We start from the raw sequence: 23327 nt of genomic DNA, 5'->3' as shown, positions 1-23327 counted from the left end.
AGAAAAAGCCCTGTGCTCAATATGATATATTTTAAAATAGAGAAAGGATCCTGAATTCTTTTTAGCTTTGAAAACGTATCTTAAAACGAGTCTCCAAAATTAGCCGGATTAAAAACGGGATTTGAAAATTTCAGCCATTTTCTGAAGTAAGAAGTATGATAAGTAGCGCTAGCCATGCGCTATGGAAAGAAAATTCTTAACTCTAAGCCAAACACATCCCAGATATATAAACAAGTTTCTCAGGCGACAATTAATGATTGAATTTTGACAGAACAGACAACTGTTTTTCAAAGCTTTTTTTGGTCCTTACTATCTCCCAGGGTGAACGAAAAATGATAAAACCTAGAAAAAAAAAGAAACTCGAAAAGGGAAAATTTGAGTCAAAGAAATGGAAAATGAAAGAAAAGGAGATAATTGAACAAAGTCCTAGCAGTATTTAGTGTTAAATAATAATGAGCAACTAACCTTCCTAAAGAAGTCAGCAAATAAAGAAATTAACTGAGTCAACCTTAATACTGAAGGCAAAAATAAATAAAAGGCGAGCCACCTTACTACTTGAAATCAAGACGGCAAGTGAATGTAAAGACAAAAAATTACTTTAAATTAACAATAAAGATATTTAATTGTGCATAAATTCTATTCATGGCTATTGACATTACCAAACATACAAAATGTCTCTTGTATCTCTCTTTCAGCCCTGGCCCTTCACAGCCTTGACAGCAAAATCAATTTTGTTGTAATTTTTCATCGAAAAATTCAGTCGCAAAAGAAAATGACTTTGTAGGGGACGTTTTTATATGACCTGTATATGGCAATTTGACTGAGAGAGAATTAGAGCACACCCTTACATTTTTAAAGTAGGAATCATAAAGGTTGTTGGAATCAAAGCTAAGTAATCGACTAGCTGCGTCAATATATCCTTCCACTATATTTGAATTTTCCTAGTAGAAAAGTAGGTTCTCCGAAATCTCCTTGACAATTAAAGTTTAACAATGCAAGATTATTAATTCAAAATAATATTTGTTTTCGTTAATTTTCCGGGAGATTTCGGAGAACCCAATCTTCTTTCGAGGAAATTCAGGGAAACTAAAAAATTTGGAGACAGTAGAAAACAATAGCTATGACGTCATTTACGCCAATACTAATGGATATAATTAATACAAAACTTAACCCTGCCAGATTACCCTCAAAAGTTATATGCATGCTTTTTTCGAATTCAGTCACCCTTTTGCAGCAAAATTAGTAAGTTTTTCTTTGTTTCCAAATTTGATTTCTTTGCTTGACAACTTCTCTTGAAAGGTTGGTCGTTATTATCATTTAGCACTGACGGCAGCTTGGTGGACGTCCTCCTCGATATATTCGTCTCTCATTGTTCCTTTTCACTAGCCGAAAATTTTCTTCTCTTGAATTTAATTTTTGTTGTCACATTTTTTTCCATGTACAATTTTTAACTAGTTTGGTCGCAGACCTTTTAAACTTAGGATGAGCTACTTCCACCAAATCAACCAGGCAAATTAACAAAATTGTTCTTTAGCAAAATTTTGTAAATGAATAAAAAAAAAAATTAAAAATTGGGGAGTTCAAGTTCAAGTACATTAGTATACTATGTTATTATTCCTTTAAGAATAAAACATTCTAACACGTACTACGACTGTCTGTTAAGACAATTAACAAAGATGAATAAGGTCTTGAAAATCATACGACTAAATACAAATATGGACAGAAAAAAAGCGTCAACAAATAGCAAGTTCAGAATCCTTGGTAGCAAATATAAATCATAATATCAATTATTTTAATTACAATTATAGTCAGTAAATGTAGAATCGAATTTCATCATTAACAGACAAATCAGAGCAACCAATAAAGGCAACAGACATGGTGGAATTAAATCTGGTATTGAAATTCGGTCATATATTACGACTTAAGAAATAATATTACCCCCCCCCCTCAATATTTCAAAAATATATAGATATCACTAATTGCAATGTATGCTAAACAGGTATACATATTTTCCATCAAATTTGGTTTTGTAGATATGCAGGACAAAGAATAAAAAAAGAAACAAAGAATAAAAAACAGAGAATGTTTGTTTTTGTCAAAAAAATGGACAAAGAATAAAAAAAGAAAATAAGGAATAAAGTAAATGAAAATACCGGAGAATATTAAAAGTTGCATTCTCAATTGTGAAAAAGGCAATTATTAATCAATAGCCCATGATAATAATATCGTTTTAATGTTTTTGAAAAAAAAACATGTGATCTCTATAAAATATTTCCCAATTTCTAATATAAGATCAGAACTCAGCTCCAGCTAAAGCTATGTCCACCTTTTACAGAGGATTTAAAAAATTCATTTTTAGTGGAATTTTTGTTTTTTTCTTCTTTTTTTTTAGGAAATAGAGCTAAAAATGTATTTGTATTCCTATTGCAGATTTTTAGCTGATTTTAAATACGTTAATTAAAATAATTCCTTAGACTACAGTTTTATTGTGTTTTATATATGTTCTAAAAATATGATTTCAGGAGATTTAAAAAAATAAATACAGAAATTTATATTACAGTTATATGAATAATGAAATTCTTGTACTTTTTAATTCCCTAAAGAGTTTCAATTTCTAATGACTGGGAGCTAGTATGGCCAGCTTTTTGCCTGCAAAACCCCATTCCAATGGCCACAGGTCCTTCATTGTACCCGGGCAATGACCCATTACGGAACATTCAATATTCAAGAACTTTTATGAATACAACAAGGAGGAGCAGAGCCTTCCCAAGACCCCCAAAGTTAAACCAATGAGCAAAACTGTTTTTTTTTTGTTCAGACTTCTTCGTTGCTTTTGAAATTTTAGCTTTCCGAAATTATGGTGTTAACATTTATCACCGCTAGCTTGAGTATTATTTCACATTATACTTAATAAGTTGATCTATTTCATTTTGTTACATTGATTTGCTTTTAGGCAAGATCTAATGTTGCCAGGTGGACATATTCGCCGTTTGGGCGATTGTAGAAATGACTGTGCATGAACTCTTCAAATGCTTTCAAAAAAACTTTTCTTAAGTTACACCTTCGAATAACTTTTTCTCTAAAATTGGTGCCTTCGGCATACTTTTGCTATGTCGGATAAGCTATCTTGTACTAGATATTTGGTAATACTGGGCTGGATTACGCAAGAGTAACTTACTAACATCAATGAACTGTACATCTAGATTTTTCTTATCCTCCTTTGACTTTTTTTGTATTTTCTTTTTAGTCTTTTGGTTATCAGCTTCTTGGCTTGTTTTCAAGTCCATACTGATTGTAGATGTCATAGATTTCTTTTTTTTAACTATTCCTTTTCGTTTCTGCCGAGGATGACTTTGGGCTGGAACATTCCAGTAACAAAATACTACGAGTAAAAAAGTACTTCCAGTAACAAAGCGCTTCCAGTAAAAAAGTACTACCAGTAACAAAGTACTTCCAGTAAAAAAGTACTTCCAGTAAAAAGGTACTTCCAGTAACAAAGTACTTCCAGTAAAAAAGTACTTCCAGTAAGAAAGTACTTCTAGTAAGAAAGTACTTCCAGTAAAAAAGTACTTCCAGTAACAAAGTACTACCAGTAAAAAAAAACAAAGTACTTCGTGGTTCACTTATACAGGCGAAATATTTAATATATGTTTCTTCTCTAAACTTCACTGGTCTAAAATCCTATGTTTTTTTCCATCTTCTTCTCTTTTAATTTTGTCATTTTTTTACCTTTGTCATGAGTTATAAAATAAGATTAATGGTTTTAACCAGCCGAAAATGAAAACAAAATTGGACTACAAAATCGACAGCATTATCTACGCTCAACGTAAATTCAACGCTTACTTTAAGCTCTTAATTCGTAGTTTATGCATCATATTGTCATCCGTGTTGGAGGGCACAACGCCAACAAAAACAGAGCCAAATAAACCGCGTCCATCCATCTTCCGACCACCATCTTTGAAGCTTCTCTCGTTGAAATTATCGGTAATTTCTCTTATTAATGCTGGGGATAATTCAAGTGGTACATTGGTATCTACAAAAAAAAATTAAAATATTATTAAGAATTATAATGCAGTTCTGAACAATATATTAGATATAGTATAGACAAATAAAAACTGATATAATTCTACTAGTTTACGTTCCATGTTTGCTCCAGGTAATATCCATGGTGGCAATATGACGGTATTTGTATTAGTCAGCCTCTTCATCTGCTCATTAAAAGTTAGGGCGATAAATGAAAGCAGGGTAATTGGAGCAGTTTTAGGGGGGGAGAGGGCCACTTGCCACGGATGCAGTAGCTTTAGGAGCACAAATTTCAGATAAATAATCTAACGGTTATAATCATTTTGAAATTTTTCAAATTTTATTTTTATTAAAATAAAGTAGAGGCTGCACTTAATAAATGAAAATGATTAATCGGATAATTAATTATTTAAATCAAAAAATAATTAAACAATATAATTAAAATAATTAATAATAACTAAATAATTTAAATAATAGATTAAAATTTTTTAATTAATTAATAAACTAAAGATGATTTTCTTAATAATTGAAAATTTTGTTAAATTTTGGACTGAAAATTTCGTGGGAGATGGGAAGGGGGCTAATCAAGATTCTCCCCCGGGAGCAAGAGAGACCACAACCACCACTCAACTTTCAGAAGGAAGGCTAATTGGGATTAGGGTCCCCAAGTTCCCATGCACCCCATTTTGTGTCGGTAAACATATTAATATTATACTTAATGTTTCACACAAAGTTTCTCCTGTCATAAGAAGGGAATTATCATCGGTAACACCAATATTACAGGGTTAGTCCACAAAAATTAATGAGAATGAAGACAGATTGGAAATTAATTTACACATGTACCTAGTTACGCATGTACTGGGTTGAAATATGCCGGATCTCTACCAAGTCCACATGTGGGTTGGATTTCATAAAATAGTTCGAGATTTCAAAGCAGGCACAAATATAGTAAAAAACTTATTTCTCGAGGTGCCAAGGCGGGGGGGGGGGGAGCGTAGAATTCCAAAAAGCCACAAGAATTAGCCGTAATATTGAAAATTATGAGTCAAATCTGACAAAAAAAACGTATTGGCTTGATTATATGACTGACTTTTAAAGGTATTTTCTTTCGCTGGAAAACCCGTTCAGATTCAGAAACAAGTTGGTTCGGGAGGTTCAATCCTGTTTGAAACAGTTCCAATTAAATATTTCAATGGAAATAAAAAAAAGGCTAAATTCTTAAAATCAATAGCATGCAAGGCAACAAAATATCCCTTACCCTGACTCTTTCTTTAGTTATTGAGTTATCTGCAGATCCCTAAATTTATGTTTATAATAAGAAACAAAAGAAAACTAAATCTTATAACAAACAAAGACTAGATGAGAGGGAAGAATTAGCTTAAGGCCTCTTTTAAATATATACACATTTATTTCAGAGGAAAGACGGGGAGGGGGAGAGGATAATCCAAAGAAATCGTAAGAAAGTTTAAATTTTAAAATTCCGCTGAGAGGGGGACCAAAGCTCCCTTGCCTTTGCCACTTCAAATACAAACCCACTCTTTTACATGTTGGTTCAGGGACTCATGTTAAGGTGGGATGTTTTATTTTCTATAACTACGTTCTATGTTCTACAACTTGAGACAACTATGTTCTGATTTTTATTTCTTTGTTACAGAAAACGAGCTAAAAACATGATGTTTCTGTATGTACATCCAGTATATAAAATTGCTGATTACTGAATGTTAAATCACGATAACTGATTTTCTAATTTAATACTTACAATTAGATTCAATGTCAATTTCATCTTCTTCTAGGATATATTTTTTTGCTTCGCTGATGGTAAGATCAGTAAACTGGGGCTCAAATCCTTCAAGATTAAGCATCACCTTTTCAAGTTCGTCTTCGGTTTCAGGCGGAGTATCATCTATGACATAAAATAATTAAATCATTACGAAGAACAGAAGGACAAAGTCATCTATATAGCGTGTCTGAGAATAGTTAGGAAACTTTCAAAAAGCTCTATGGAAAGGCGTGAGAATCTGTATACTTTGGTTTATAAATGGTCGAATTTTTAGTCCTAAGGTTCCTTTGGCTAGAAAGAAAAACCCATTCCCGTCCCCCTGAAGCCTCAAGCCCTCTGTATTATTGGGAATCCAACATGGGACCAGGAATTTATTATCAAATTAAAAGAGAAAGCTAGTTAGAACACAAAATGAATCGGTCTGGGAGTATTTCAACAATACAAATTTTTAGGATTGGAGATCTCTTTATTGCAGCTACTAAGCGAGCTCGACAGAGTTTGATAGAGATGACCGTGGACTGATAAAAACCACGTTTTAAAAATTATACCTCTACAGAGCTATTATTTTACAGATTCGATTTGTTAAAGGTAAAGATTTGGACCTCTTCAGAAGGAGACATGCCAGAAAAAAATACCAACATTTTAGATTGGTAATTTTATACTTATTTTCATGGCTTGGTTCACGTTTTTGAAAAATTTTCCCCAACCACCCTAGTTAGAAGTTACTTCAGCCCACCTAGCCCTAAGCAACATAATGGTCTAACTTGGGCTCTAAGCTCTAATGGTCATATATATTTCCAGGTTACGCAAAAAGACTAACCAAAAAAATTAGGAAATTCTTTTTTTTTTAATATACAGCAATTATCAATGAATCATATTTCCCTGGTTATACAGGGAATATTTTCCTGGTTATACTATTTATCATTTTTTAATCAGTTTTTATCAACAATTATGCTACTTTTTCTACATAGCCTACGGCTGTATGAGACCACTAGAGGGATTCTGCGATTGAATTGTCATAAACGCGAACCAAACCATGAAAATGAGCACAAAATTATCAATCTAAAAATGTGTCTCTTTCTGTTCTAGCGTGTCTCCTTCTGAAGAGGTTCAATTCTTAGCCTTTGATCTTACCAAATAAAAGGTATATGAATAAATTTTAATTTTTTTTTTAATAAATGCTTTACGGTATCTAAAATCCAAGGTAAAAAACATTTCACCTAAAGTATTGCCTGTCACTAGAGACAACTTTTTCACATCTTTCTGGTAGTACATGAATTCCAAACAGGAAGAGCGATACCTGTTTCGAGGCTATCCAAGAATCAATCCATTTCTTGTATTTTTTTTTTAGAATGGAAGTACTGCTCAGCCCAGTAATTCACCATGAAACATGATAAGCGATACTCTGATATTTTCAAAACCAATAAAAAAAATTTGTTTACGCAATAGTGTACAACTATACAAGGTTATATAACTAGTTTTTCCTTGCATATGCTTCATCATTTGAAACTTTATTTACGGAAGTGCTGTTAATGTCATCTTTTAAGAAAGAGCGATAACTTATTCAAGGACTTTAGAAACGCTTTTTTAAAAGAAGTAAAAAGAAATCTGTGTGCATAAGACCCTTTTTACACGATCCTTAAAACTGATTTTTTTTTTTTTTTTTTTTAAGGTCAAACTAAAATTCCTATATTGGTTCAAAAGCTGAATTGCTTAAAGCAAAACAAAAGTTATTAAATATACGGTAAGAATTGCTCAGTTAAAATAATATATTACTTTATTGTTTCAGAAAAAAAAAAAATTTATATTAAGGACTTTAATAGTTCAAGCATATCCAAATAAGAATTATTTCGGTTTACAGATCGTTAAGTCTAACTAAGGACTTATTATCATATGTTGGTTTAGAGAGATCGCTCGGTGAAAAGACCTTATAGTTTATTTAAAGAGTTTATTCTTGCAACATGGAAGTTGAAGCTGGTCATTTTGACATTAAAAAATACAAATAAAAACAAAACGTACATTTCAATAGCTCTCGTGTTAAATAAGATGCAGCTCTATGCATATCTAGGGCTTTCATCAATAGAGTAAGATCCCCCACTTTTGGTCTCTTTCTGCCACTTGTTCCCCATTCTCCCAAGAGAAGCTTAAATGGAGGCAATCCTCGACGCCTGCTCTCTTCTTCAATCATCCTAAATGGAGAAAGATAAATTAAACAAATTAACTCTACTGAAAAACTGCATGTGAAAGAGGCTGGAATACATTCTTGATTTGAAGTATTTTTAAATAAATAATATCCATAACTAGCTACTCTATTTTATAGCTGAACTTGAATTCACTTCTCACCAATAATTCTATGAATAGGGAGCGGAATAAAAAAATGAGATTTATTCAAATGAAGATGCGTAAATTTCCTACATAATTTAAAAGCAAAAGCCTAAGCAGGAAAAACGAATTTGACAAATTTGAAGATTCAAGTTCCACACCAACATGCCAAGTACACTACGAGGAAATAGCCCACAACCAACGAAAATGATAAATTTACGCCTCTTCATTTCAGGACAAATCTATCTCTAAACAAGGTAAAATTTAAATAATAACAGTTGTTCCAAATCAAAGTCCAGACCAAAAAGAGACAAAAATATCATGGGTTCTGAGTCATCATTAGTCAGGGTTTCGTAAAAGTATTAAATAAGAAACGTTCTTTTCCTTGAATACTTTGGACAAACTGTTTCCAAAGCAAATTCTAGCCTTGGACTTATTAAAAGAAGACATACTAGCCGATCACATGGAATCTTCTTGAAGATATACAAGGCAATTATGAGACCAGTTCTTGACTTTGGAACCTGTCTCGCTGGTCCTTTTTACAAAGGTGATATACAGTTGATTGAAGGTGTACAAAGGAGGGCCACCAAGTGCATCTCTGGACTTGGTGAGAAACCATATAGTCAAAGGCTGTCTAACCTAAAACTCCTATTTTTGATCTTCTGACGCAAGTGCTCACATATAAATTTGTAAACCAACCCCAAAATAAGTTCTTTACCCAGTTACTTAACGAGAGACAAACACAAGGTCGTTCTAAGAAGCTTCATAAGCCCAGAGTTGACTGTAGAATCAGACAAGACTTCTTAAGCCAAAGGGTCATTAATGATTGGAACCATTTAAGCAAGGAGACAGTGTCTTCAACATCAGCTGAAGTTTGTAAAAGGAGACTCGACAAAGAATGGGAAGCCAAACCTCCAAAATACAACTGGAGCTGCCCATCATCTGTGTCTTATAAATAGTGATTAATATATATGTATATAAAAAATAGTTGTGCTAGGATGCTTCTGCCGCTTGTCATACCCAACCAACTCGTATACTCTATCAGAAATTGACTTTGTGCGGCGGTGTGTACTCTAAACTGCAGAAGAATGGTCCCCTTGATCATACCTATCTGTGGTCACCGTTACCAAGTGGGCTTAAATTGCATCTATCCTAGCACACTGGTAGTCGGAAAGCATGTCACTGGGCTGTAAACACAGTCACAACCTTGTTCTTTTATATTCTGTGTGAAACGTTTTGACTGCCATCTCAACAGCGGAGCCAAAGAGATCCAACATTGGTCCTTATTTCGCTCCGAATAGCGAATTAAGGTAATTGAGGTAAGGTAAAAGAAAAAGGAAGGAAGCAAGACGACAAATTATAAAAATAACAAAAGGACATTGATCTGATAAGTATTTGGGCTAGGGGCCTACCTAGCCCACCATATTCAACAGATTGATGCTTGTGTGTGTGTGTGCAGGGGGGGGGGGAATCTATCAAAACGGAAAAAGACAAGTGAGTCTTATGAAAATAATTGTAAATACCATAGCATTTGGGTGGGGCTAGGATCGGCGGCTTGTTCCTCCCTCCTGCTATAAACCCACTTGCCTACAAACCAAAAGGTTCGAAATTTGCTCGGTGCCAAAGGCGACCAGAAAACGTATGTCATCCTTATGTTTGTCTCTTTCTTTGTAGGTACCATCGAACATAAATCAAGAAATGTTTATATTTCCACTTTCTATGAAAAAAAAACAAACTGAATTGATATAAATGTTAGACATAATACTCAAATATAGTTAATGTTTATTTATCATATTAGCACAAGTTATAAAAGAAGATTTCAAACTGGGCTGGTGCCTTTGGTCCTTTGCAAACCCTTTATTACAGTAGAATTCAAAGGGCAAAAAAACGTAATAAAGTACTTAACTACGCACAAGATATGTGCCTGTGCATCAGACAAGACATACTGTACATATTAGACAACGGTAATGAAAACTACTACACTACTATACAAGACATACATATTAGACAACAGTAATGAAAACTACTACACTATGAGTTTAGTATCTGAACTAAAAAGAACTAACTTACGAACCTAATCAGATTATCTTTTGTACTGTACTGTGTTAAATTGCGTAATTAACTTAAGGATTTAATTGTGAGGGATTGCTCACTTCATACAAAGTGAGTTATTATTTATCATAGTGAATAATTTAGTTCCATAACTGAATATTAATTGTTCATTGCCATCAGAAAACCATCTGGATATTGTCTGCCAGTGATTAACCTACTTAACATTGAATATATTGGTGTTATCGCTGTTTATAAATTGTCATATTTACTTTTGGTCAAGTAACCTTGAATTAAGATTGATTAACAGTTCATGAATCTGCAGTGTCTCGTCGGAATAAATGTAGGGAAAAAAGCAGCCCCTAAGGCTACCACCCGAGAAGGATACTCCCACTGAAACCCTTGGTCATTCGCCATTCTAACCTACTTCTAAAACTCTTCCTAGACCCCCTCCCCCCAAATACGCGGTCCAAAACAGTTAGCACTTGCCAGGCATTCAGGCCTTAGCCGCAACTAACTCTAATGAACGAGGTGAGACGCCAGGCAAAAAGAGGAAGAAGGATGAAACTCGCTCGCCAGTGATAGTGCAACCCCTCACTTCAAGTGTCCCAGAAACTAGTACTACCGATTACCCCAATTATTATACTGTCTCAATCAAGAAAACCAATGGCCAACCTTTTCGAAAGATTGAATAATGCAAAATGGGAAAGCTGTCTTTCTGATCGCCAAGGTAAATTTCGAACTTGTTTTCAAGCAGGACGAGTCTATTGATATTTACTTTGCGTCTTCTCAGGGGGAAGACCATGTGCTGTCAAAATCCAAAGAAATAATTCTTGATGGATCAAAAATTTTAGCCACAAAAAAAGATGTGGAAAAGTTACACAAGTATGTGCTGTATGGTGTTTTTACCAGTGTAAAAGTGAAGAAAATACAAACTGAATTAATAGATTCTTCAGGCCTTCTCATCAATCCTTCAACTGCAATAAGGCTAAGTTTAAAAAAAAGAAGGAGTCCTTCACCCAAGCCGTTCAATCCTCATTTCCTGCAAAATTGAGCTAAACAGAGAAATATTCTTGTACCGTAGGTCCTTTTTTTACAAGACTTATAAGCCTAAGCCCCTACAATGCTCCACTTGTCTGGCCCACGGCCACAGCAAACAACACTGCAAACAGTGCCGTCCATCTTGCCTTAAGTGTGGGAAAACAGGCTACGCAATTAGTGAATGCCCTGAGTCAGACCCTTTCTGCAGTTTCTGCAGTCCTTTCTGCAAAATTCTGCAGACACTTTCTGCAGTAACCCTAAGGGACACACAGCCCTCCAAAAACAATCTTGCTCGGCTCACCGAAAGCGAGTCGTAATCTTTAGAACATCGGATAAAATGAACCTATGTTACTCAGTTGTAGCTGCAAGAATCCCTCGGCAACCCACACCCCATCGGCCCAGTAGAAGCCAAGCAACAGTTGCTGTAGAAGAAACAAAGACAATATCATTTCCAAAAGAGGCAAACAATGTTCATACTCAAGGTTCTAGTCAGTCCCCCCATCCCTTACCTAAATTTACTTCAACATCATACCCTCCATCTGAAAGTAGCCAAGAATGACAAAGGCTTGCAACTTATCTCATAGTCAGTCACTTAATTGTGGTTAGTAATGAACCTGAGGAAACCAAAAATATTCTCAAGAAGAAAGCTATCACTAAACTCCTAGGTGATGACATTTTACAAACAGCTATAGCTCAACTATCTACCATCAAAAAGGACATAGATTCCACAGCGAAGCTAGTTAAACCTGTAGACACAACTGCAAATCAAATTAATACAGGCTCTGACAGTGCCACAACCCCCAAGACAGTAGTCGGTGCCACTGCCCTAGTCAAAGGCAAGAAATCAAAGAAGAAAACGGCAAACTTTTCATCCCAGTCCAAAATTACCACCAATGAAATTTTGTCGGCTGAAGAAGAATTCCAATATTCAAATCAAGGAAATGATGAAACTCAGACCAAAATGGATATTTAAATGTTTATTATACAAGATTTTACGTTTCTCGCGAATTTATCACTATGCAATAATGTTGTTTTTAACTATTGCGATGACCAAAATAATTTGCCCACCAACCCCTTAGCTAGCCCCGATAGCCCCTTAAACCAAATAAACTGTGAATATCTCGGCACATTTGATTTTGTGAAAAATGTAAAACCTAAGCTAATGGAAGAGACCAAACTTAATGTAATTTGCTTTAACATCAGAAGCATACAGGATAAGTGGGCTAATTTCAAATATTTAATTTTAATTAACGGTTACTGCCCTTTCGACGTATTGGAATAACGGAGACGTGGTTTTCAGAAATTTATGATACTAATGACATTTCCTTCCCTGGCTTTCAAGCTATTCATATTGAAAGAAAATTAACCAAGTCCTCTCGCGGCATTTCTCTTTACATCCGGTCAAGTCTAAAATTCACCAGGCTATTAGACTGTGAATCTTTATTCTCGCAACCTAGAAATAATAGATGCATTTATTCAATAATCGTAGACATAACTGTTGACGAGAGTTCTTTTATTTTTTCATTGTTTTATAAACCATCCTCATTTCCGACACCTTTCTTTTGTAATCTGTTTGAGATTTTTCTAGTTTTAATAATTTACCACAAAAGAAGGCAATAGTTTTTGGGGACTCCAATTGTAATTTAATAAATGTTACCAATAATAATGATTGTGATACCTTCCTTGAAACATTTACCTCAAGTGGTCTTCTTCCCACAATCCTTTGTCCTACTAGAGTTGATCCTATTAGGTCTACAAACTACTTTAATTGATAAAATTTTTGTATCCACTTCCCTGGGAAACCACCTGTCCTCCAAAATAATATTCTCTGACCTGTCAGACCACTTTCCAATCTATCTTTTCCTACCAACTACTCAACCATCTAGAACTAATACCGCTACGTCTAATAGAATATATAATACTGTGAATATGAACCGGTTCACAGATCGTTTGAAATCCTTTGACTGGTCCAAGGTTTTGGATAATCAGGATTTTAATTTAGCCCCAAATGGTTTTACACAGGGACTGAGTGATCTTATCAGTTCAACCTTTCCAGTCCGTAAATCAAACCGAAAAACTACCCATGTACGCCCCTGGATGTCCAATAGCCTGATAATCTCTTCATACCGTACAAATAGCCTATATAAGTTAGCTTGCAAAACCAGTAGCGTTATGACCTAACTAATTATAAAAATACAAAACTTATATACCAAACTCGTCCGGGAAGTAAAAAGAAGATTGTTATTATTCAAAAATCTCTCACTGCAAGGGGAACTTGCAAAAAATTTGGTCCATAATAAATGAAATTCTTTAAAAAAAAAAAGAATTCAAGATCTGTACCTATTAACCTTAAGGACATCAATGGCAGATTAATTGACCGAATTTCAGTACCGGATGCTTTTAATAATTATTTCACTAATATTCCAAATGCTAACTCCTGTTCCCCTTCCCAGTCAGTACACCCTAGCAATAATCCCAGATCCATGTTTTTCTCCCCAACTGACAGTAAAGAGGTGCTTCAAGTTATCGAATCTCTCTCTAACAGTAGTACACCTGACTTCTTTGGCATAAGTAATAAGCTTCTTAAGACCGTATCTTCCTACGTTTATGAGCCCATTGTACACATAGCAAACGGGTCTATGACCAATGGAGTCTTTCCAGAAATATTTAAGTCAGCAATTATCGTAAGTAATTATCGTCCAATCTCACTTCTCCTAGTTATATCTAAAGTGTTCGAGAAAATTATCTTCCGACGTCTTTCTTCCTTTTTATTTTGGATTCATCCTTCAGATTTGTTAATTTCTCCTCACCAATATGGTTTCCGTTCCAAATTTTCAACTGGTCATGCACTTATCGACGCCACACAGTTTATACGCTCCTAACTTGACCTTAAAAATACTGTATTGGGCTTATTTCTGGATTTTTCTAAGGCCTTTGGCATGGTTGATCACGGTGTTTTATTAAGTAAACTCAACAACGTAGGGATTCGTAGAGTTCTTTTCTCATGGTTCGGCTCTTATCCCTCTGGTAGAGTACCGAGTGTGAGTCTGATAGGGGTGACTTTGCATCCCCTACCTGTCCGGAGGGTTGTCCCGCAAGGCTCTGTTCTTGGTCCAATACTTTTTCTCCTTTATATTAACGATTTGGTTATGGACCTGGATTGATCAGTGTATCCAGTATTTTTTTCTGATGATAGCAACTTTTTCATCGCCGGCCCTAATTTACCATCCGTCGTCACCTCTACTCAAATCCTTCTGAATAGAGTATAGGAGTGGCGTCTCATTAACTGTAAGACAATTAATAGCAAGAAAAGTCAGGTTGTATTATTTTGAACCTCTTACAAAAAAAAATGAAGCTCAGGAAGCACTTGGCCTCAAATATTCTACCAATCTCCTCCCACAGGTCAAAGATGCCAAGTTTCTTGGTGTCCACATAGACTCCTCCTTATCATTTGTAACACATGCTTCCTACATCAGAGCCATAATCTTGCGACAGGTAAGTATCATTAATCGTGTTAATTATTTTCTTTCTCCCGATATCCTTGTCACCCTTTGTTAGTCTTATTTACCCATATATCTCATACTGCAGATCTCTTTGGGGCAATACTTATCCTTCAGTTACCAATAAATTAAAATCTGCCCAAAACCGTACCGTCAAAGCAGTTTTTCGGCTGCCCCGACTATATCCCATCCAGGACTTGTACTCTGATTTTGGTATTATCCCTTTTGAACAAATCATCAAAAATTCAATTTATCCCTTGCATACTCTGCTTACCATATAAGTCTTCCTCCCCAATTATTATCTTATTCTAATTGTAATAATTCTGATGGCCTGTGTCTCCGTTCATCCAACCGCTCCATCATTGTCTCCAATTTTGTCTCGAATTCCGCCCAGGGATCTCCCGTTTATGAGTCTATACTTCAATGGAATATAATGCCCTCCTGTGTCGAGCTATCCCTAAGTTTTCGCACGTTGTATAACAATGTTACTAATCTTTTTTATTATAGTTCTCTAAATTTTTAATCAATTTGATTTAATTACTTGTGTTTTCTCTTTCTTTTTTCCTTTTTTCTCTCTTCTTTATTTTCAATTTTTTGTTGCTATGGTCCTCAACAAGTTCGCTTCCAGGATCGTTTTTATTATTGGTGTTATGTTTTTATTTTTATTTGAACAAATTGAATTGAATTGTTATTTAGAACGAGTTCGTTTACAGGTGTATTTTATAAATTGGCAAAAAATATTTTTTATGAAGAATTTATTTTTTAAAAGCTTTTCTGAATGCTAATTATTCTCTTGGCATTATTTGAATTTCCATTAGGTTACAAAAAATTATAAAAGACGAAACAAACAAAATCAGAATTAAAAAGATCATTGTTAATGGGGTGGAAATAAATTTCCCCCAATTAATGCACGTTTCCATTTAAGTCATAGACAAATTTCAAAATACACAAAAAACATTCAAAATACTCAAGCCTTTGGCTCAAAAATGCCTAGGAGCCTACATGAATTTGTTGATCATAGTTTATATTCTGACAACCTCTCTCCTAATGGTTGGCAGGTCCTTCCAATACAGAAACGATTACATGAACAGTGGAGAAAATAATCTATGTTTGTATGAATCTATCTGTTAACATAAAACATGAATATTTCAGTCCTCAAAGTTTGGGCTATAAGAATACAAACGAGAGAGGTAGTATAATTAGTGAATGGTCTAATATAGCAAGCAAGCCCAATAAGAAGCAAAATCATGTATGAAGACAAGATTCTATGTGGATAATCAATAAAATCAAGACATAATAAAGATTAAGTCTAACCCATTTAGAGGGAGGGTTCTAAGAATAAAATTTCTGGTCAGGGCAATAAAAATTTAATAAACCAATGATTTTCGATATATTTTTTTAATTTTGGCAGGGGGGGGGCTGAAGCCTAGATGCCACAATTTTGTTCTAGGTATGTTCTTTAAAAACATGATAATGCAGCCTAATTTTGTCATATAATAAAGAATTCTTACATACTGAATGTGTTCAATTTTATATTTTCTTTTCCCATGAATCAGATTATCAGATGTAACAGGCATAAACTCAGGAATATGGGCCATCAATGTCTTCCACTCTTCTTGGGTCCCAGTTGTTCCATGATAATGATAGATACCTTCCTTATCAAGAAGCTTGCCAAGAGTACATTTAGCAGAATCTGGTAAGTTCCTTAATTCTGTTTCTTCAGTTATGTCAAACATTAGTTTTCTAAGAAAAAATACTTTAATGAAAACAATACACAATTTTAGGAGATTCCTGTGAAATATCATAGAAACAATCCATATAGACAAATAAATCTCTTATTTATTTTTTTTTGGAATTAATTTTTGGAAAATATTGCACAGGTTTATTTAAGTTCTTGTTGGCGAAGCTCTTGTTTGAGTCTATGGATATGAGGAATCATCCCAGAAAAGCTTAACTAAAAGTTTCAGCACTGACAATAAAAGATGTTTGGCATTTCATTGACACAGTTGGACACACAATTCATGATTCACGATAGTAAGGTTTTATTGCCCCAAAAACTCTGATAATGATGCTCACCAGCAAACGTTGCCAAACTTGCATTTATCATCAGAAAACAATGCAATAAAAAAAATTACCCAAAAATACAACAATACTAATTGAGATTTCCTTTTAACACTAAAAGGAAAACAATTGAGGTCAGTGGAGAAATTACAATCACTAAAACAAAAGTTCAGCTATTCAGTGATAAAACTATACCTATACTAAAATTGGTGAAAATTTGAAATCAGTAACTGTCAAAAGACAAAAAGAATTAAATTAAAAATAACTCTCTTGGGCTCCTTTAAACTGACGGCTTTTTTCTAGTAATAAAATATTTTTTAAATCAAGGAAAGAACACGAAAAGTTACCAAGACAAAGATCAGAGGCAACACTCTAGCATTATTATGGTAAAGAGCCATAGGAGCAAACTAGAGCCCATAGAAACCAAAAGTTTAAAAACATGTTTTGAAAAATATCTAGTAAAGAACAAAACCCAGGGAAAACCCAGTATTGAAAATTACTCCTACTACCCCCTTTGAAATAAAAAAGAATACTGCAATAAGAGTTGCAATTTTCAAGTTTCTAAAATCAATGTTCTCTCTTGATATTAACCGGGATGGATCTCTGCTAATATCTGTCCAAGATCAGAATTCAGCAGACACAGTAATTAACCTATAATCCCTTCTGAATACCCCAATTATTGCATCTAAATGGAACCCAAAACAATCCCCAACATAAATAGTAGTTTATAATGTTCCCCCAGAAATATCCATTCAGGAGTTAAAAGAAGGACTCTCAGATAGGGCTGGCAACACAATCCCAGTTGAAGATGTTACCCAATTAGGCAAACCTAACTCTAATGGCCTAAAAACAAGTAGATCCTTCTTATTTACACTGAAGGAAAAAATTAATGTCCCAGAAAATTATTCCTATTTGGGCAAATCAAACCACACAAGGAATACAAACCTAAGCCTATCCAGTGTCAGAAGTGTCTCAAACTGGGACACACAACAAACAAATGCAATGAAATTCTCCTAGAGTGTAGTAATTGTAAAGCATACCATCCTAAAGAGTTGACAGCTTGCAACAACACTCAACCTACATGTATCAATTGCAAAGGCCCGCACAAATTTACAAATAAATCACTAGGCCTTGCATATAAAAAAATAACTCTAACACTCCAAATAGCAACAGAGAAGGCCATCCCATACCCCTTTGCAGCAATGGAAGCAAATGCTGCCCAACAATACCAAATAAAGCCTGTAATGAAACCAACCAAAACCCCCAAGTCACCCGCCACCAATGCATCAAGTACCCCGTATAAAACACCATCCTCTAAGCCCCCAAGCTCAAATCCCTATCAGAAGGAATCACCAAGTCAACAAGCCTCCTTGTCCGGTTAGATGAAGTCAACCTGCCCCCCCTTCCAAGAAAAAACAAACAAGAATAACTACCAGGAATTAATCCCTTAACTGGCAAACAGGATGCACAACCAAACATGCAATCCCCAAATATATGCTTATTCATTCTAAACTGTAATACAGTTCAGGCTATGAATATACATCAACTAGAGAAAACAAAAATCATTGCAGAATTGGCAAAAATCTACATCCCTGATGATATGCTCATTCAAGCAAAAAAAGATCTTGCTTTACTTCTAACAAAGCTGAACATTGATACACAGACATTTGAAAAATAAATCAACTACACAACACATAATAATACTCCAGTGGAATGTAAGATCACTCACTGAAAATAAGTTAAATGAACTAATATCTTTTATGAATAATAATTCCATTAATATTGCTTGCCTCCAGGAAACTCATTTAACCCAAAATCAACAAATTAAAGCTCTGGGATATACTATCCTGAGAAAGGATAGATCATCAGAGAGAAAATGAGGTGGGGTAGCTTTATTAGTTAAAAATAATATAAAATTCTGTGGCATCAATTTTCCAGATTTTGCAAATGATGTTGATGCAATTGGTATCAGTGTTTGGCTGAATAATATAAAAACCTATATAATAAGCTTTTATAACCCTAATGGCCAAACTACAGATGCCATGGATTTCTTTAATTATATAAATAATTCTATTATGTTAAAAAATATCATTATTTGTGTAGATTTCAATGCCCACAGCCTTTTGAGGGGGAATAGACCAGCAAATAAAGCTGGTAAATTCATTGAGCTTATGACTTCAAATAATAATGAATTAGCTGTTGCTACCCCTCCAAACCTGAATACATATTTCAACCCCAAAAGTGGCAGATTCTCCACAATTGACCAACAAATTGTGTCTTTAAATATTTTGAATAAAATTTATATAATTAAAATTGACAGTCTATATACTGACCACTTTGCTATAGTTTGCTTCCCATATGAATCTGCTGAAACTCTTTCACATACCTCTAAATATATCAACACTAAAGCAAATTGGCCTATGTTCCAAAATAAGCTAAATGATGAAATTACAAGTTTCACCCAAAATTCGTGCATTTCAAACACAACAGTTGACACACATGCTGAAGTCTTGACATCTTTGCTAATAAATACAGCTAATCATGCTATTCCCAGGACAACACCTAAGAAAACATTCCCTAAACACATTCCTAAAGCATGGTGGACAAATGAGTGCCTAAATAAATGGAGAATAAAAAAGGCAGCTAGGACAGAATTCATAAAAAAAACCATCATCTACTACATATTTTAAAAAATTACAAGCAGAATCTAATCTAAAAAGAACTATAATAGATGCTAAATATAAATACTGGAATAATTTTGCAAATAATCTCTCCAGAGAAACACATGAGTCAATTATACATAAAGTCATAAGCCACATCTGTGGGAAAAAGACTTCCCCCAACCCACTCCTGTATGAGCTTATACATAATAATTCCCTTTATGACAATGATAATGAAAAAGCTAAGCTATTTGCCATTCTTTTTGTTAATAAGCTAACATCAAATAATCAAAGCAAAATGTCCCCAATTCCTATGAACCAAAGTTACCAACCACGCCAAGGATCCGAGTATATAACTAGTCCATTTTCAATCCAGGAAATGAATAATGCAATACATCATATTAGGACCAAAACTAGCGGCAGCTATGACAATATACACCCTACATGGATAAAGAATCTTACCCCTTCATACAAACAAGAACTGCTAAATTATTATAATCACGGTTGGGCATCTTCTATGTTCCCTAATATATGGAAATGTTCGTCCCTCCTACCAATCCTAAAGAAAAATAAACCCAAAGATAACCCTGAGTCTTATAGGCCCATAAGGATTACTCCTGTGATGGGGAAAATAATGGAGAAAATGATTTATCACAGACTCCTCTGGTTTGTTGAAAAAAATAGTATGATCCATCACACTCAAACTGGATTTAGGAAACACCACTCTTCAACAGATGCCTTCATTTTACTAACTAATGCAATAAATGAATCTTTCTCAAAAAATAATGTCCTAGTCGTTGCTTTCCTAGACTTTGAAGGGGCATATGGCAATGTGAACCACCAAATCCTTCTAAACAAACTTGCAAACCTTGGAGTACCCCCTAAGCTAGTATCTTTTATTAAATCTTTCATAGAAGTGCGAAGTTTCATCGTTTGTGTTGGTTCAGCCTCTTCACCCCAAAAGACAACAACCAAAGGCCTACCTCAGGGAGCAGTCCTCAGTTGCCTCCTGTTTGCCCTATATCTCTGGGACATGAACCTACCCCACACAAATATACAATATGCTGACGATCTGGTGCTATGGTCATCTGGTAACACCTTTGAGATAGCACAGTAAAATCTGCTAAAGTCATTTTTCCAATTTGAAAAATTCTCTCAACATTCAGATTTACTCATTGCACCTACCAAGTCAAAAATAATCCAATTCCACCGGAATTCGAACCATTTTAATGCAAAACTAACTCTAAATAAAACAACTATTCCAGAAGATAATCATATTAATTACCTATGTCTCATGCTTGACCAAAAACTTAATTTCCACCTCCACATTTCAAACACAATAAAAAAATGCTATAGAAAAACAAATATACTAAAAAGACTTCTTTCCACACCCTGGGGCTGTAAGGAGAAAACATTACTCCAGTTTTATAAATCACATATAAGACCCCATATTGACTAAATTGAAACAACACAAAATGATATAATATGTCTCATATTTGGTCTTAGAAAACCCACAAGCACCAAGTTTCTGCTTATGGAGAGTGGATTAACAAGAATAAAGGAGAGACGTAGCTTTCTCTTGACAAAAAATCTTACAAAAATTGAATCAAATAGCTCACACACACTACATAATTAGTTAAGAAATCCAGCCATGTATAGAGGCATTGCAGATGAGTATGCCAATATTCAGAAGAAGTTCCCCATACCAGCAAAGTCTGTTGCACCTACTGTCCCTCAATCCCCTCCCTGGAATTGGTCAAGTCCCATAATCAATACTGAACTCTCAAAGTGGAACAAAGATTTAACCCCCATTGCTTTTGTCCAGAAAAAATTTGTAGAACTTAATACAATTACCTATAAAAATCACTTCCAAATATTTGTTGATGGGACAAAAATGAATGAGGAGGCAAAAAGCAGTGCGGTCATGCCACATTTTAAAATTATAGTGAAAGTGATACTACATAAAAACGCACACTTAATGATAGCAGATTTAAAATTATTATTCAAGGTGTTAAAATACCTTCAGCTACACTAACTTTTGAGAATAAATTCACGTAATATTGTTGTATACGCCAACCCTCTATTAAACCTTGAGTTGCTGACCTCAGCTCCTCAGTATACGTTGGACATTGACACTTATCACTGTCTCAGTACTATAGATAATCTTGCTTCAACTGGCATAAAAACTTATTTTCAGTATATTCCTAGCCACTCTGGCATAAGTGGTAATCATCAGGTTGATGAAATAGCAAAAAATGCTATAAATATTGACCAGCCAAGTGGGAGACCAGTCCCAACTAGAGATATTTACCAATGGAGGCTATCAGATATTAATTTTAATAACATTAATCCTATCCTTTCCCCCTTTCCCAATAAGTATCTTTCTAAAATTTTTCATAGAATTTGTTCTGGAACAAATGGACTAAATTTTTTTGCATTCTCATATAAGTTTTCTAATTCAAGTGGTTCATTTCCCCTGTGCTCTCTTTGCAGGCATTGTAATATAAATAATGAAATAATTGAACATTTTCTATTTGGAATGCAATAAGCTTACGTCTGTACAATATACCTTGCTTTGTAAACAGTACAAATGCTTCTAAAATCGCGACATCTTGTTATCATTAATGAGCCTTGCCAAGTATACCTGCCAAATGAGAACAGGAATTGATGTATATTATCTTATATTTGAACTCCTTGAGTCGAAAGATCTACTGAAAGATATCTGAGAATATCTAATAAGTAAGAGACAACCAAGCCAGTAGCTCTGTTGCCCACAGAGTGAAGTAAAAAGAAAAGGGCTAAATAGTATCAACTGAATAGCCCGCCTGCTGTGAATTAGAAGAAGAAGAATTCATTGAGTATATATAATTTGGGGGTATTAGTGTTGCATTACCACTCTCCAGAAGGAAACACTATAAAACTCTGATAATTATTTCTAAACATTCTAAAATATGCGCTACTATCATTGCTTAAGGTATACCAATGAACTTTATCCCAACCCCTTGATGGTCAAATATATACCCTGAATTTTATATACACAAACCGGCTATTTTTGCAGCAGCAAATTTGAATGTAAATCAATGCTGATATTTCCTAAAAAAGTCACCTGCCTACTGAATGTGTGAAGATTAGAATTTGATGTCAAATGAATGAAAATATAGTCCAAATACACTCATACAATTTATGGAATTGAAAATTTAAGTCTGGTACACACAAGTCCAATGATTTATTTTTGTTTATGGAAAATGATGGTATAGTAAGTAATCAAGAAGCAAATCTAGACACTAGTCTAGAAGTGGAATTCTTCAAGTTCGTTAAGGACAAAAAGAGGACCATAGATGGTACAGTAAGTAATCAAGAAGTAAATCTAGACACTAGTCTTGAAGTTGAATTCTTCAAGTTTGCTAAGGACAAAAAGAGGACCATAGATTCTCTAAAAGACTATCCAAATATTACAAAACTGTTTTAGATATTTAATACCCTCTCTCATAAACTGCAACTGTAGACTGCCTATTTTCTGCTGCAAGAGATATATTGACAGCAAACTTAAACCGCTTAGATTATGCTACATTTGAGAAGCTTTTGCTGCTAGAAGTAATTATATTTAATACCCTCTCTCATCACCTGCAACTGTAGACTGCCTATTTGCTGCTGCAAGAAATGTATTGACAGCAAAAATGAACCACTTAGATGATGCTAAATTTGAGAAGCTTTTGCTGATAAATGTAATCATATTTAATACCTCATTTCTGCTGTAGGAGACATATTGACTGTATGAACCTATAGAACACATATCTTTTGCTGTAGGAGACATATTGTCTGCAAAAAGAACTGCTTAGATGATGAAAAGTTTGAGAAGCTTTTGGTAATAAAATTAAACAAATATGTCAT

At 34.4% G+C, this 23327-nt stretch overlaps 1 protein-coding gene across 1 annotated transcript in view; it reads right to left on the bottom strand.

Annotated features, from left to right (window-relative positions):
* The window catches only part of LOC148938535 (interleukin-1 receptor-associated kinase 4-like), a 31140-nt gene that overhangs the window by 5514 nt on the left and 2299 nt on the right, over positions 1–23327 (bottom strand). The window contains exons 2-5 of the mRNA XM_089107718.1: positions 16231–16458; positions 7823–7992; positions 5783–5926; positions 3844–4033 (exon numbers count right to left, since the gene is read on the bottom strand). Of these exons, the coding sequence (XP_088963844.1) occupies positions 3844–4033; positions 5783–5926; positions 7823–7992; positions 16231–16451 (725 nt within the window). The 5' untranslated portion in view covers positions 16452–16458. The remainder of the gene's footprint in view (positions 1–3843; positions 4034–5782; positions 5927–7822; positions 7993–16230; positions 16459–23327) is intronic.

The sequence above is a fragment of the Artemia sp. Qi Xiang Cuo genome, unplaced genomic scaffold (assembly GCF_049724085.1).
Source record: "Artemia sp. Qi Xiang Cuo unplaced genomic scaffold, ASM4972408v1 HiC_scaffold_3159, whole genome shotgun sequence".
Classification (NCBI taxonomy): Eukaryota; Metazoa; Arthropoda; class Branchiopoda; order Anostraca; family Artemiidae; genus Artemia; species Artemia sp. Qi Xiang Cuo.
This window is presented reverse-complemented; position numbering and strand designations above follow the sequence as displayed.